This window comes from Vitis vinifera, chromosome 7 (genome assembly GCF_030704535.1).
Source record: "Vitis vinifera cultivar Pinot Noir 40024 chromosome 7, ASM3070453v1".
Lineage (NCBI taxonomy): Eukaryota > Viridiplantae > Streptophyta > Magnoliopsida > Vitales > Vitaceae > Vitis > Vitis vinifera.
The window spans coordinates 26,272,054-26,289,865 of NC_081811.1; the positions used below are offsets into that span (position 1 = coordinate 26,272,054).

At 33.5% G+C, this 17,812-nt stretch overlaps 1 protein-coding gene across 1 annotated transcript; it reads left to right on the forward strand.

Moving 5' to 3' along the window:
- Positions 1–9,521: 9,521 nt before the first annotated feature.
- LOC100254381 (ribonuclease III domain-containing protein RNC1, chloroplastic) lies at positions 9,522–17,116 on the forward strand. Its single transcript, XM_002284186.5, has 5 exons — positions 9,522–10,586; positions 13,613–13,817; positions 14,195–14,395; positions 16,527–16,613; positions 16,732–17,116. The coding sequence occupies exons 1-5, from the start codon at positions 9,778–9,780 to the stop codon at positions 17,056–17,058; spliced, it is 1,629 nt and encodes a 542-aa protein (XP_002284222.1). The 5' UTR covers positions 9,522–9,777; the 3' UTR covers positions 17,059–17,116.
- The last annotated feature ends 696 nt before the right edge of the window (positions 17,117–17,812 follow it).

A 17,812-nucleotide genomic window follows, 5' to 3' on the forward strand; every position in this document is an offset into this window, starting at 1 on the left:
GGTCATCTTCACATTAAGGATTGGAACACAGTGGCATTATGGGAATTATTGGTAGGGAAATGGGTAAATGTAAGTGTGAAGATGTAGTTTATACGACATGTGGTATAGATTTAGGGAGTTGATTTGAATGGATGAGGCAGTTGCCTTTGAGTGGTTACTATTAATTCACCAATGAGAGCAAGCCTCCATGTAGGGAAAATGTAAAATATTCCCATCCACAACCACAAGTATACCCATCTTCATTTCTCTTAAAATCATTTTCAATTCTAGAAATTGGAAAAAAAAAATTAAATTTATAAAATAATAATAATGCACCTGTTAATCAAGAAAATGACATTTTTATAGGGTCGAGATTATTAAAAAAAAAAACCATTTTAAGAATGTGAAATTACTTGTTAAGGAAAGATTATCCAATCTAGTTCTACATTGTGTTTTCTTTTTCATTGGAAACGGAAAATGGGTAAATGACAGGGCATTTTGGGAGAGCTGGGACTGTGTCCCTGCCACAACTACCCTTTATAAAGATAGCAAGCGGAGGAGGTCGGGGTTAGCTTTAAGACTATACAGTTGAGGAGGATTTGCTCTTCAATAAATGATGCTCCTAAAAGTCATGAAAAGAGCTGCACCTGTAGCCATCAATGGACTACCACAATCGGAGTCTATTCACAACCAAGTGGCTTTAAGGGTCCCGTTCCTAATGTGGATTGGTCATTGGGGAGAAAATGCATCACTGATCTCAATCCCTGATTTCATGTGCGGTCCAATTCACATAGGGTCCTCAAAACCAAATAATGCAATACATAACTCTTTTCGGGTCCCCAAAGCCAGACTACCCAGCTAATCCTCCGTACCCAAACGTTGGGGTAGTACCCTTTGGCGTTTTATTTTTGTCTTTTTTTCAATATCATTTAAAAAATATATATTATTTGATGCCATTTTCTCCCGCCTATTTTGCATTTACATTGATAACATTTTTCAAATATATAAATTCACTTTTTGTACTTAACTTTTTATATATGAGGAATTTAACTTTATATTAAAAAAAAATAGATTTACTTTTTTTCACATTGAATGTGATATCATGTATCAAACTCGTTTTAATTTTATAAATATGTTTTAAAATTATGAGGTTCAATCGTATTTAAAATGAGTAATATCTACACGATTAAGTATGAATCATTATAAATGGTATTAGATTTGATTCCTAACTCAGATACGTGAATTTATTTAGTCCCGTGATGAATATTTATATATTTAGTCTCATAATGAAACACATTTTCAAAAAAAATAATAAACATTGCATCTTTATAGATCATTTGGGTCAGTAAATTATATAAATGACTGAACCGGACAAGAAAACAATCCTGTTTGCTAAAATTCAGAAAAAAAAAAATAACCCAACAGCGAAAAGGACACTTTAAGCATGAAAAGGATATCTTCACCTTATAAGGAGAACACATCAAGTGGGATGAACGTGCTCGTTCACATAGAATCACCCAACAGTAGAAAAAGTTGTATGCATTAGACAGACAAGAGCTGGCTCCGATCATTTGATAGTGTCTTTGAAATACCATTTTACCACATGAAGAGGAAACTTCAGATTTTGCCTAATCTTTTTCATAATAAGATTCTTAGAAGCCAGATTGCAATGCTGCCAAGGCTGCAAGGGAAAATCTCAGAATCAAAAGGTTGATAGAGAGGATCATGAATGAAGAAAATCCAAGGATAAAAGGGACAAGGGAGAAATTTTTTTTGAGTGTATTACAAGGTCCACAATGAGCAATAATTTTCATGCTGAGATGGGATATGATATAAAGAAGACAGAAAACCTATAAGTAGGCATGAGTACTAAACTCGTCATCCCGGCCACTTTCCAATCTGCGATTTGTCACCTCAGTGCAGTACTGTCTCCTTAGACCTTGCAAACTGCCAAGGAACCGCGAGAAAGTTTCAGCCACAGACAGTGAACAGATTCAATAGCCTTATAGGCTTATAGCCATGCTGAGCAAGGCCACAAGGAGGTGTCCCCATTCTGCATGTGGGGGTGCAAAAAAACGATTTAACTTTTCCTGGGAAGCATAAAAAGAGTATGATGTTGATGACTGATGTTGAAGAAAGATTGCATCTGCTCTTCCGCAGTACTGACGCTGCAACACATGGGGCGCTCCTAAAAGACACTTGGAATCTTGGAGTCAGTAGGATAGGATGTTTTGGTACGACTCAGCTCTTGCTTTTCGTTTCTTCAAACTTGCCATTGATTTCAAGTAAATAATCCAATACTTGAAAACAATGGCCTGCTTACTGGGGGCTATCTGGTCTGGTGCCCAAAAATTAGATTGATGATTCACTATTCGGACGACTATTCCGAACACATCTATGGAGGGTCAGTACGAGACCAGTTGGAAAAAAGCCTTTCTTTTTTCTTCTTCACGAAACATTATGGCCACTAATGCATAAAGATGCATACAACGTAGTTGTAATCATCCAGTCAAACCGTCTTATGGCCCAGTGACCATCTCCTACTTCCTGCAAATTACAGAGACGGTCTCTGGCAGGCCAGGTAGGAATAATAAGATGTCATTTGCAATTTTCCAATACCTGTTCAGCAGAAAATTTACTTATTTATGCTTAGAATTCAGTAAAACCAAGACAAAGCAGTGGAACAGCAGGGACGAAAATGGCGTGGAGGATGAGTAGGCCAGTTTTTGGATCCAATGCCCCCACGTACCCACCGAACTGTGAAGATACCATGTCAAAATGTCGCATTGCACTTGCAGTGCTCAGTAGGGGTAGGGCTCAAGGCTCTTAACCTTGTGGCTGTGGGTTCAGTTCAATGGTGGGCGCAAATTTTTTCATTTCTTTTCTTTTCCCTTTTTTTTTTTTTTTTTGTGCAGTGTCAATGAGAATGTTAAGATTGATGAGCAGCCGCAGAATGACTGTTGAATTAGTGCATCTTGTTAATAAATCAAACTGAGGAGCAGAAGTAAAGAAAAGAGATTTTTAAAATGGTTTGGCAATATACACGCGGAGTGCAAGACACTCAAAAATCTATTATTCAATCCAAGGAAAAAAAAAGTTACAAAAGTGAAGGGAAACCCATTTCCTCTCAATTGATTGCAATCACACTTCAATTTTTTTTTTTTTAAGGAAATTCTAAATTATAAGAGAGTTAAAATATAATAAAAACAAACTTGTCATTCAAACACATGCACAAAAAAAAAAAAAAATTGATTCGGGTTTCAACATCCAACACATGCAAAAATAAAATTAAAGATACATGTTGCACTGACTAGAACAAAATGAGAGGAAGTTGTTTAAGATGGATCAGCCCTGTGCAACGAAGATTTATGAAACCACCAGTATAGAGATCAAGTGGTTTGGTTCAGGTTGAAAAGCACAAGTGGTTGACCAAAACATCTATGGAGGCAACAGATAAAAATCTGGTTGCAGGGGATGACAGTGGATTTTGGCTTAATTCAGCTAGAGGCTTGGAGATGGATGGTGGAAAAGAACTTATGAAGCCGACCCTGGTAAGTTTGGATTAAGGGTTCGTTAAAGTTTGGTTGTGTTAGAGACAACATAGTTATCTTCGTAAATTCCCAAAAGGCAAGATTATTAGCAACACCAGTCAAGAAATAACAAGACTGCCTCGGTAGAAAACTTTGAACAGCCATGTATCAGAAGGGTTGCCGTTTTAAGATGAAGCAGAAAGGAGTACAAATCCTGGAAAATCTACAGTAGGAAACATGGGACTGCCATAGGAGGTAGAGCTGTCAGATGAAGCCAATTGGAATGAGTTTGAGTCGACTGAGTCCTTTAGAGATTGGGACGTCCTGGGAACAATCAGACCCAACCAGTCCTTTCCACCCTCAGAAGACCCTCACGTTCTCCATTTGCTCAATTATTGTCCTTTCATTTTGAACACCTTTCTCACCTGATTTTCAATTCCAGTTGTTAACTTTGCAGCAGCCACATCAAAGTTGTAACCCTAATTTAGTTGTCGTTAGGCCTCAAGCAGACCATAATCCAACTTTATCTAATCTAATCTCAGACCCAAGACCATGATCAGTCCAAAAGCGAAGAAATTTGAAGGGTAGAGGATTTGGAAATTTTTTGAAGGGATTTAGGAATTCAAATGAGAATTCTATAAGAGTTGAATCATTTCTAAAATTTCATTTTGAAAGTTTTCATAATGAATTGAATTAGGCACTTAAGAAAAATGAAATCTGATTAAGGATTGAAACCTACCTAACATTGCAGTAGGGTGACAAGAGATTAAGAATGGAAATAAATTACATATGGAATGTAATATTCAGATAATGCATGCCATGTTGTAATTTTTGGTATAAAAAATTTCCAATGAAAAATGTTAATTGAACAAGTCCAAAAAGTATAGTCAGTCGGATGGGATAATTTGTCAAATTTTTCATTCAAATAATTTAAGTTGAATTTATTGGAATTGTTTGGTAAAACTTATTACTTATTATTTAATGATCTAAATTTAAGTTAAATTATATTATTAATTTAAAACTTTTTACTTAATTTTTACTTTAAATTGACATATTTTTTTCTCATAAATTATAATTAGTGCAAATGATGTTAAGTAATAATGAAGATCATGGAGTAGCAAAGGAGATCGTGGAGGTAATTAGGACAAAAGGGAATAAAAATGTAAAATGAAGATATAAACTTAAGAATAAATTAATTGTTTTTACTAATTACTTAAAGTTGTTTTTTACTTTAAATCATACTATTAAGTTATTTTATCAAATATAATTTATTTAATGACTTAAATTAAGTTATTAAGTCGATTTACTAAACACCCAGTTGTTTTGGAATTTGATTTCATCATATGAAACATTAAATTAAGAATATTGAAGTTAGGGAATAATCAACTCCAATTAAATTGAAGGGATATTGTGTGGTTATTTATCCAAGTTAAATTTAATTTAGGGTATTTCAAATTGAAAGTGAGAGATTATATTAAATGCTTAAGATTTGGATTATGAAGATTAAAACATGGGTGCTTAATTCGCAACCAATTTCATATTGCTTGGGTGGGTATAAAAGTGGAATTAATACCCAAAACCTTGATTGGGCATATGATAAGAAAATACTATAGAAGGAATTTAATGAAGAATAATACTGTGGAACGTAATTCCAACAAAAGCTATGAATGCTGAAATTGTTAAGTTAGAGTTATAATATATGCATGGAGATTAAGTTTGGGATTTGATTTTTTAAGGTAACGTTGAAGAAAGTATATAAATGATGAGAGTTGTTGATCGATATGTATACAATACAAGAAGCAACACTTTTAGTCACGTTTTATAACTGTGACTAAAAAAGATGAAATTATAGATAAAAATTACATTTTGATTCTAGTTATGGTTCTTTGGAAGTTGTGATATCGAATTTCTAGATATAATAACGGGCAAAAAAATGTGAGGAGAACTATTAGACTTTTGGTCACAATCATTATATAAAGATGATTATAACTTACTTTTTTTGTCATAGTTAAAGTGAAAACCATGATCATAGGTAAATTTGTCACGATTCCTAAATATCTCCTATAATATGAAATAAAAATAACACGCCACTTAAATAAATACTAATCAATGAAATACTACAACATAATATTTTTATAATTATCTTACCTTTGCTTCCTTTAAGTTCCAAAAGTGAACAAGCCATCTCCAATCATTCTTGATACTTTTAAAAGTTGATGTTGTAGTCTCTCCTCAATTGTATCATATGGCTCATAGTACTTGGCTTTTAACTTGCTTTTATAGCTTTTATGCTTGTCTCTCCAAAGCACTTTAGTATATATGGTTTATATTCTTCGTCTACATTATATTTTTCTTATATTTCATTGAAATGTTAAATACAAATTAAATTTATATCTTTATAATAAGAATATTAAAATATAAATTAATATGAGTTTCTATATATCAATACTAGAGCCCACAATTTCTCCTTCATATCTCTAGTTATTTTGTGCCAATTTTTTAATTAAATAGGTACATTGGTTTCATATCATAACAAAATCTTCAAGTAACTACCTAATTTTCTACCCTTATCCTTTCCTATTAGTTGCCCATTTGTATTGAACAAAGTCTTCAATTGTTTGTCTAGCTTCATTCCAAGGAGTGATGGATTACAAGTCGATCCACATATCCTCTTTTTTCTAGATGATGAACCTATTCAAAGTTTAATAATTAGATTGTTTAAAACATAATCAAATATATGAATTAAACAAAAGTTAAACATAACTTTGTCATCATATCAAAAGTAGTCAATATAGAGATAAAAACATTAGAGATATTAGGAGATGAAGTACCCAATGACTGTGTTAGTGGTTATGAATAATAAAGTTCATCTATTGTAAAAACAATCTGAACTTTATGTCTTTCGAATGAAATATCTATATAAAAATAGCAAACACCAAATTATATATTAGAAATAGTTACAATGCAATATAAAATAACTTAAAGTCAAGTGAATCCTAACACAAGCATATATTTACTCAAAATAGTTATATAGTGTCTTTTATGTTATCATCATTTATAAATCTAATATTTCCTTCATAAATTTCCTTTTACCTTGAAAACTAAATTTCGATATGAATAGTTTTTCCTGTAACATCATTTCTATTCCAAGTAATAATATCATTATCAACCAACTCATGCATAAGTTAATTATGATTTATCGCAAATTCTTGATACAGTTCTAAGTGTCAACACTAGATACTTCCTCATTCATGTCATAAACCTTTTGAGGTTGCATCTATACAATAATATGTCAATCTGAATCATTTAGGCTATGTTTGGTTCTTAGAAAATTTGAAGGAAAATGCAAAGGAAAGAAAATATAAAGGAAAAGTAGAAGGAAAGAAAAAGTGAAGAAAAATAAAAAAATAGATTAAAAGTTGATAAATTATTTTTTTTGTTACTTCAAACTCATTTTATTTATTTTAACTCATCAATATAAAGATTAAATAATTTAAAAATACATAAGTTTTTAATTAGTTTTAATCATATTTGATTTTCTTTGATATTTTTTATAGGACAACCAAACATAAAAAAATCATTTTCCTTTACATTTTTTTTCTTTCCTTAGTATTTTCCGGGAACCAAACATAACAAAATTTTCACATGAAACACTTGCTTTACTTGGGATGCAAGCACAAATGGTTCATCTATGAATAAGGTGTGCGCAATAGTTTGATTAAAAATTGAAAATTATTTGAACCATATCCTTCTAGACTATATAAAAAGGAAGCATATTAAGGTGAATGACAAAAATAAATAAATAACAAATAACCATTCCAATTTTTAGAAATTAAATAATGACCCATTGGCTATTTAAATTAATTAGTCATATATTTGGTGTATTATTCTTTTTAGTGAATAAAAAAAATTAAAAATTTTCATTTTTATCTTTAAATTGTTCATGATTTCTTACCTTTATTTATTTATTTATTTATTTTACACCCCCCCCCCCCCCCCCCCCACTTTTTTTTTTTTTTAAGAATGATAGCTCACAATGGCATAAAAGGGTTAGTCATAAAAATTTGACAATTACGATCCAAACAAATAGTAATAGTGTCAAGAAAATTCTCAAATTTTCACCAAAATAAAAAAATCATGTAAGGTTATACTTCTTTTTGTTGACAAAATATCAGTAAGGTCACAATCATGACCTAAATGTGGTTAGTTCACATCATTGCAACACCACGTAGTTGTAACCCTTATATGTTGTCAAAATTTCTCTCATGTCACATTCATATGTCCATGACCTTATAGCTATCTTAACTTTTAAACAATGTTGTATAATATTCTGACAAAATAGGTTAATAATCGCAATAAGAAGATGCTAGTTTTAAAAAAATAAATAAAATCACTACCCCAAAATAATATTAGGATCTATAAATGATAGGAAATGACAAAAAATAGAGAAAATACACTTCATTAACCCCTCATCGGTTGAGGTTTAAATGCTAGAAAAGGCCTAACATGAGACCCTTTTGACCACATTGTCTCATTTTTCATTGCTCCATGTCAACTTCCCCTACTATAAATTCTCTTTTTTCCTCACATACTCAATCCCAAGCATAAAACCTCTCAAACAATACCCAACACTTCCTTTGTTGTTATGGAAAAACAATCCCATCATCCCATAGTCACTATGGGGCCACAGCAAGGAAAGTGTTATAGTTTCTCATCATGAGTGCAATCAAATCCTATAAACTCAACTACAATTCCCTAATTACTTATCCAAGTACAAATCCAAGTATTCCAGTTTATGCTAACCGATAATCAAATTGCAATAAAAGTCCCTTTAACAACCTTGGAATAAAAGGAGAAAAAGCTAGAGCTAGTACTCGGAAGATCTCGTCAAAGTTGAACATACATTGGAAATGGAGAAAAGATTGATTCTATAGATGTGCTTTGGGTTTCCAAAAGGAAAAAATGAATTGTGGGTTTCAGGCAAGAAGGTGAAAAAAATGAGTGAAATGTGTTTTTGCTTAAATATTATAATAATGTTTTAAAGATAAAAGGAAACAGGTGAACCACTTTTTGAATTTGAATATCATGACCATAATATTATAATGGTCAAAAGAAATTGTTGAAAGAGATATTCTATTCAATTATTTTAGTAATTTAATCACTTAAAAAATAACTTTTTCCAAATTATTGAATACATATATAATATTTCTTGATAGTTTTTAATAAATGTATATAATCTTTTTAGTCTCATTTTTATATAAAATTGTGACAATAATAAACAGACATTTCTCATATTATCACTAATTTATAGAAATTATAACCATAATTCTGGTTATAAAAAATTATGATCATAATTATGACAAATTGAAATGAAATGATTGAAGTTTTTCTATTTGGAATCGTTAATACATATTTGATTACGTTTTCATACAATAAACATGACTTTATAAGTGTCCTAAAATATATGGGATGATTTTTTAGGTCACCATTTTCAAAAACCATAAAAATTTCTAGTAGAATTTTTTTTTTTAATCTTTTTACACATCTATGATCAGGCCTCATTGACCGGAACTAAAACTCACATGTGGTGAGTTTTTTGTGATCGTGATTAAAACATTGTGACAAAAAACCAAATTTTTTATGGTGCAAGAAGTTTAATTCCTTTTCTTATGAGTGTTACTTGAAATTTATGGGTTCTATTTAAAGCAAGTGTCTTCTATAAATTAGTTTCAAAGAAGAGAATAGACATCAATTAATAGACACTACCTATACAAAGTCGAAGAACAATTCATTTATTACATTCTCCATCATTTTACTAAGGATTCTTTAACAGTAGTTTGTCATATGGAGAGTATTTTAGGATGACATAAGAAGATTAATAAGATTTGGAGAGGCTCAGCCGCTCAAGGTTCTTAATTGACTTTGTTGATCGGTTGGATTCTGGTTAAAGAAGGTTAGTAAGTTTTTTTTTATGTTTATGGGCCGTGTAACGAGCCAATGTGCCTGGGCCGGTTTAAATCAGACGCACCCTGTTTGTGCGCATCAAAACGCACCGTTTTTGAAGCGGGCCTTCCTCTCCTGAAATATCTATCTTATCCGCCTCTCTGAGTAGCTTACCCCTGCCAGAACCCACCCTGCAACCCCTAACTCTCCATAAACCTCCATATATGGCTACTGAATTCGAAATCCATTTTTAATACTCAAAGTTCCTTACGCTTATTTCTCCTTCTTCGCGCAAACCACCCACTTTATATATTTTTGTCTTCTCATGGAACTCTCGTCTCCCTTCATACACCGCCAAAAACCAAATCCATACTCATGCCTAACACCTGACCTTTCTTTCTCATCCTCATTTTCTCCATTCCCACTTCAAATTGACCTCAAAAATTCCAAAAGCACAAACCCCACATCGCTAAAATTTCGCATTCTCGCCGTTGCTGTAGACCCCAAAGAACTCCCCCAAAACAGTCCTCAGAGGCTCCTCAAAGAGCTTGCGGAGCGTAAGAAAATCACATCCCCGAAGAAAAAGTTTCCCCCTAAGAGGTTCATTCTAAAACCCCCATTAGATGACGCCAGATTAGCACGAAGGTTTCTCAATAGCCCACAATTATCCCTCAAATCATTCCCTTTATTGAGTTCTTGTTTACCGTCATCGCGGCTTAACAATGCCGATAAAGCTTGGATAGACGAATACTTGCTTGAAGCCAAGCAAGCCCTGGGGTACCCACTGGAGCCGTCCGACCAGTATGGGGATGATAATCCGGCTAAGCAATTTGATGCCTTGTTGTACTTGGCGTTTCAGCATCCGTCGTGTGACAGGGCGAATGCTCGCCATGTGAGGTCGGGGCATTCAAGGCTGTGGTTTTTGGGGCAGTATGTGCTTGAACTGGCGTTTGCAGAGTATTTCTTGCAGAGATATCCGAGGGAGTCGCCGGCTCCGATGAGGGAAAGGGTGTTTGAATTGATTGGAAAGAGGAATCTTCCCCAGTGGATCAAAGCAGCTAGCTTGCAGAATTTGGTATTTCCGTTTGATGACATGGACAGGTTGATTCGGAAGGAGCGCGAGCCTCCTGTGAAGTAAGTTCCATTTTGTTTTCCGGGTTTTAGCTTTGAAATGATACTTATGTGTGCTTCCACGTCTTTCTTTGCTTTGATGAGAAATGTGTTTCATTTCTTTTTGTAAGGCATAGAATTGTTTGGCTTCTATTGTGCGTTCCCAACTAGTTTGAAAGAATTGGTAGATAGCGAATAGCTTTTTAGTTGAACAAAAGGATGATATATGAGAATAATCTATGTAGAAGGCCAGAAAGCCTTGGTATTTATATCAATTACTTACCACCATAAATTTAGGTTCAAAATCACGCTGTTGATAGGATGCAATAAAATAAGAAACTACATCATTGTTATTGTTCGGATTCATATGGGGCAGGGGACTCTGTTTGTTTGCAGTCAAGGATCACATTTATTCAAATTGTAAAGCTTGACAGTTATGTTACATAAACTAGCAGGGTCAAAGCAGTGGTTTTCTGGGTTGGTTTTGCTCTTACATTCTTGCAGAGGTGGAAGGAAGTTAGACCAACTGAAATGGTTGGCAAATGATGGGCCTGTGTTGGCCCTGATTATGATTTTGTGCATTTTTTTTCTATTTTTTCTGCCTGTGCTGAAGCCACAAGTTGAAGCTTTTCTGAGTTGCAACATCATCCAGGAAGTTCATGACATTTCTCAAATGCTTTCAGTGAAATTCATGAAAATGGCTTGGGAAATAATCATAAAATGTTTGGATTATGGATTCATCTATAAAAAGGCTTGGATGACAGCTCCATTATGTCTCATTTGGACGGTTTGGAAGGAAAGAAACAGGATCGCCTTTGATAATGAAGAACTTTCGATTCAAAGGATGAAAAATTATTTTGTTTGTAATTTTTGCTCTTGGACTAAGTTGTTTATAGATGAAGGTCTTTTATCTTTAATCAATTTTGTTGATTGGTTAGGTTCTAAACGAGGGCGGGTAAGATTTTGGTTTCCTCTCTTCTTTTTTGCTCTTTCCTTTAGGTGCCTATTGTATACTCCATGTTGTATACTCCCTGTATGCTTTGGGTTGGCCTTTGGGCACCCTTTTTTTTTGAAAAAAAAAAAAAGATGACTCACTATTTTTTGTGGAGTCATTCTATCATGGAATAGTATCATGATGGTTAAAGCCCTAATGCAGAATGTATGAAACTTTGAGAAGGTAGAGGTTGAAGATATGATTGGCAAGATATATGCGAAGGCCAGAAATAAGTTAGAGCAATGGTGGATGGTTGTTAGGTATCACTTATGTTGATTGGAAGCAACGATATGTAGGGGTGTGCACAGTTCTGTCAGTTTGGTTTTGATTAATAAAATCAAACCGAATCAATCTAATGAGTTTTTTTATGCATTAAGAACTGAAATAATTGAATTTAAAGAGGAGACCAATGGATTGGGTTCAGTTCGGTTTAATAACAATAACCAATCTAAGTTGGTTTACTTTGTTTCAATTTGGTTTGTTTGCTTTGGTTTGGTTTAACCTTCTTTTTTTTTTTTTTTTTAATAATTTGGGACAAAACCAAAAAGTCTATAATTGGACATTGTGGATGAAAAGGTTTAAATGATACTATTATAATAAATTGTGTCTTCATCTTTTCTTTTCTAAATCACATCATTATGGCCAATTTCATATTATATTATTGTAATCAATGACATGAATAACTATTGTTTTAGGTTATGTTAGTCATACTGAGTAGCACAATCGTAGAGAAAAAGCTATATGGCTTTGGTTTGGGATCCCATCAAATGTGAAAAATGTGCACTAAATTAATAATATAACTAATAGATATTATATGTTATAGGTTTGTATGCATAATTTTTTGTTCAGTTTGGTATCTTATTGGTTTTTTAAAAGGGAAATCGTGGACCGAATTGATCTAATTCAGTGTTATGTTTGGAAAACCAAAATTGCTAAAAAAAAAAAAATTAAACTTGATTAATTCAGGCCTATTTGATTTGATTTGATTTGGTTGGTTTTGTCAGTTAAATTAATTTTTTGCACACCCCTATAACCGTATGTTAAGATGTAGGTAGCTTTTCCATAGGCTAGGAAGTTTGGTTTCTTTGGCATAGTGAAGAACCTCTGGTTTGACATACTACCATTCCCTGAATTATTTCATGATGCATTATGCACAACAACATGCAGACAACACTCATTTTTTTTTTTTTTTGGAGAGAATGAAAAGTGATGATTTGATGACCTTTCTCTCTTTTCTTAATCATGTAGAGTTTAGGACTTACATCTTTCTTACATGGATTAGGATCCTATGGTTCTCTATGCTGGTTTGTTTGTCATAACATAAAGGCATTCCCCATTTTACTGCATTAGGCATGTAACCTGTTTAAATAGTAAAGATCGTAGACAATGATTTCTCCCTTCTGTAGGATACTTTTATCTATATTCAGCAGTAGATCTTACCTCTCTCTACTAGGTTACAGATTTCTACCAGCTGAGCCAGGCCAACGTTAGCTTGAGCTCATCTTAAACTGTGCATCTTATTAGCTCAAGCTTGGCTCAGGCTGATTTCAGCTCACATCCCATTGCTGAAGCTCAAATAATTCTGCCGGAGGAGCTACGGGCTGGCTCAAATAATTAGTATATCTTCTACTAAAAAATAAAAAATAAAAATAAAATAGTTCTTTAATATTATTGTTGGAAAGTAACTAATAGAAGAAGCATGCTGATTCATGCAAGCAAGGACTTTCACCCAATGCCCTGAGGGTATAAGCTGTTATGCATAGAACATTTATTTTGTCCAATTAAAAGACAGTATAATTACATATTGGCCTTGGCTGTCTCATGCTGTGCTAAGCATAGCCCAAGCATAGCCAAATCCAAGTTTGGGTCTTTGACCAAGTTCAGGTGAGAGTCAGACCAAATCCAAACTTAAAAGAAATATCTGGCCAACCAGACAGTCTGAGCTACCTTACCCCAATTTATAGTCAGTAGCTTCATGTGGTCTTTTGGTGGTAACACTCTGTGATTTAATGTTAACAAATATATTTTGGTGCTAAAATCTTATTCTATTGGGCAGGTCTGTGTTCTGGGCTTTGTTTGGGGCAATATATTTATGTTATGGAATGCCAGAAGTATACCGTGTTCTTTTTGAAGTATTTGGAATGGACCCAGAACATGAGGACTGCCAGCCAAAGTTGAGGAGACAGCTTGAAGATGTAGATTATGTTTCTGTGGAATTTGAAAACAACAAGCTCAGTTGGCAAGATGTTGCTGCCTATAAGGCAAGCTTTATCCCTTCTATTTCTCTATTTGGAAAATTTATAAATTAGACATTTTACAGTCAGCATTAAGTTTGAATCTAAGAGTGAAAAACAAAGAAATTCAGAGTAGTGCTTTCTTATTGTGTTACCTAGGCACGATATTTAAATACTTAAGCCGCAAGGTTCACCTTTGGGAATAAAAGATTCTTGATTGAGATCTAATAAGCATGGGTCTTATAGTTATAAGTAATTTTCAAGCTAATAATTGCCTTCATATCTGCATTCCTTTGTAGAAGTGACTTAAAGTGGTCAGCACTTGCTGTTGGTAGTGATTGTAAAATGATAATTTATTCTGGTCTTGGAATCAATTTACCAGTTGATGTTTCATTTTTTTACAGCCTCCTGAAGATGCTCTTTTTGCACATCCAAGACTTTTCAGGGCATGTGTTCCACCAGGTATGCATCGGTTCCGTGGAAACATATGGGATTACGACTGCAGACCCCAAGTTATGCATGCACTGGGTTATCCTTTACCTGTAACTGATAGAATTCCAGATATTACTAAAGCAAGGAACATTGAACTTGGACTTGGCCTACAGGTAAATTTTTTTCCCTTAATAAATATTAAAGGTTGTATGCACACTTCTAACAAAATGTGAAAGTTGCAGATTTCATTTGAATGTGTGATTTTAAACAATTACCATGCCATCAATTGTTTTTAAGTAGCAACAAAGGGGGAAGGACCAAATTCACACTCTTCGGTTTATATATTATATAGACACATGCGCATAAATACACACACACACACACACATATATATTTATATGTGTGTGCGTGTGCATGTGTGTACAGTCATATTCGGCCGGATATTATTGGTGGCTATGGATGTCTGCCACTGAACTGTCCATTTTGGCAGCAGCTCCTATTCACTTCTTAATGCATTTGCATTGAACTCATGTTACATATTGCTGAGTAGCATTTGGAGAAAATGAAAGGGAACAAAATGGAACATCAAAAATGGAAAAATGAATAAAGAAAGAAAAAACAGCATAAAGAATATTTGACACTTTTGAATAAGAGTCAACCTTGTAAATATGCTCTACCTCCTTCCATTGTCCACAACTTTACATGAAGGGTTCAATTGTAACTTGTGTGTTTTTGTTTTTTTTTTCTTTTTTCTTTTGGAAGGGGGGGGTGTTGGGTTCAACTTACTCTTGAATAATTGGACCATTGTAACTTTTGAACTTAATATTTGTATAAGATGGGGACCCCATAGGGACTTTTGTTGGGATGGAAGTGGGGAATTGTGTGTTAAGATAAGGAATTTGGTGGCTTTGGGTATCAGGAGTCTTGATTCACCCAACAAGGACTTGGCACATAAGTGGCTCTGGAGATTTGCATATATGCAAGATAACTTTTGGAGAAAAATGATTGCGGTTAAGTACAGGAAAGTGGAAGGGGGTTGGTCTTCTAGGGAGAGTAGAGATGTTCATAGGTTGAGTTTATGGAAAGCCATAAGGAAGGGAGGTAAAGATTTTTTCTCAAGGACAAGCTCCTCAATTGGAAATGATCAGAAGAATCGAGTTTTGGCATGATATTTGGTGTGGAAGTAGACTGATGAAAGATTGTTTCCCTAGGCTATTTAACATAGCAGCCTTGTAAAGAAGTTTAGGTTTTTGAATGTTGGGATGGTGGAAGATGGAACTCTATTTATTGAAGAAACTTCTTGGGAGGAGAATTTAGTGGGGTTGCTGTTACAGCTGCTGACTCCTTCATCAGTGGCAGATGGTTTGGAGGATAAGCTTGTGTGGAATTTAACCAAGAATGACTCTTTCTCTATTGAATCCCAATTCTAGTTTTTGACTATGTGGGAGTTTTCTTTGAAGGGGTCATCTATGGTTAATTTCTTTGTTTGGAAGGTGGCATGAAGAAAATTCTCACAATTGATCAACTTATGAGGAGAGGATGGTCTTTAGTAAATCACTGCTGCCTGTGCAAGGAAGGAGCTGAATTGGCAAGCCACATTCTAATCCAATTTGAGTGGGCTTGTAGCCTTTGATCCTGGGTTTTCTCATCATTGGGAGTGGCTTAGATGCTGCCCCAATTATTTAAGGAGTCTTTACAAAGCTAGCAAGGAGCCTTTTTTTGTATCCAGTCACAAAACAGTGTGGATATTAATCACTCTTTATTACTTCAGAATGTTTGAAAGGGACGAAATCTTAGAACCTTTAAAGGGTCTGAAAAGTCGATTATGATAGTGAAGAACTCTTTCTTTAATGTCTTGTTCTTTTGGTCAACTAAACATTATTTTATTTTGGAGACAGATAGAGAGGGGATTAACTTGTAAGGGTTTTTTTTTTTCTTTTTTTTTTTTGGCATGTCTCGTATTATATAGTATGCACTTGGTTTCCACCCTTTTTCCTTGGCGCTTTTAATTTAATTCTTCTTTTCCTTGGCTGTCAAAGAGGTTCCATATTTGCTTCAATATCTTCTACTAGTTCAAGTGCTAAATACTAGTTTTCTCTTTCTTCCTATTTATCTTTGGTGCATGTGCACATGCACGCATGATTCTATTTGGTTCAATTGCTAAATACTTTTTTTTCAGAGAGATTCATCGTCTCTCCTGTCTAGTCATGTGTCTATTACATTGAGAATTGATGGCATGTTAGGAATTGTTTTTGATTTCTCTGTCCTAATATTGTGGCATTTCTCATTGACACTGACGTACAGCTTTGCTTCTTGCACCCTTCGAAACACAAATTTGAGCATCCTCGCTTCTGCTATGAGCGATTGGAATACGTTGGCCAAAAGATCCAGGTAATGGTTTTTCATGAGGCAAACAGCTCTGTTCAATTCCAAAGTTGAATCCATTTTTTAAAGTGAAGAGAGATGACAATATTTCCTTTTGATCATTTACTGCTACTATTATCTATAGGATATTGTGATGGCTGAGAGGTTGCTCATGAAGCATCTTGATGCTCCTGGGAAGTGGCTACAGGAGAAGCACCGCCGCCTTCTTATGAACAAGTTCTGCGGGAGGTACTTGAGGGACAAGTATCTCCACCGCTTTATCATCTACTCTGAACAGGTTCAGGACTCGTATGAACACAATCGAAGACTAAGGAACCCAGCCACGACTGCTGTTCAACAAGCCATTCATGGCCTCTCCTACCTTGTATATGGGAAACCAGACGTAAGACGCCTCATGTTTGAGGTTTTTGATTTCGAGCAAATCCAACCCAAACCTGTATTAAGATCTTAGAAACATATTTCAATCATCTTGTTAGTTAAAAATATAATACAGTCTTTGTAGTTGAAAATTTTGGTGAACTATCTTAATTTTGCTTTCAGTTTTAGCTTAAGATATAGCCACTTATTATAATAAGTGTAACCGGTATTAATCTCAAGATCACTGAGTTCTTTCAAATCTATCTCATATTTTTCTAGATGAAAGGAAGAACATGTAGGATTTTCTTATGAATATCAATGGAAATTTTTTTTAAACTTTTGGCGGTATTTTAATTCGGTTATATTTGATTGGTGGAATGTAAGAAAAACTGAAAAGTGATATGTGAATCATGTCTTAAAATATTATTTTTAATAAAATATAATATTTTTATATACCTTGAACATGAAATCTTTTGGTAGTATTTATGATTGGATATATTATGTTACATTATATTTATATTTAGTTTATAAAATAAAAAATAATAATAAATAAATAAAATGAAATATATATTTATTTTTTATATTTAATATTTATTTAAAATAAAAATTATATTATATTTCAATATATATTATTTATACTTTTGGGTAGTATTTATCATTTTTTTATTTATAAAAATAAGCATTTTTTAATATAAATTTTAAATAATTAAAAGTATTTATATAAAAATAAGTTACTCTTCAAATAAAAATATTAGAAGAGATAAATTTATAAATATAAGAAGTATTTTATCAATTTTAGTCAATTATTTTTAAAATAAATATGAATAGAAAATATATTATTTTAAAAT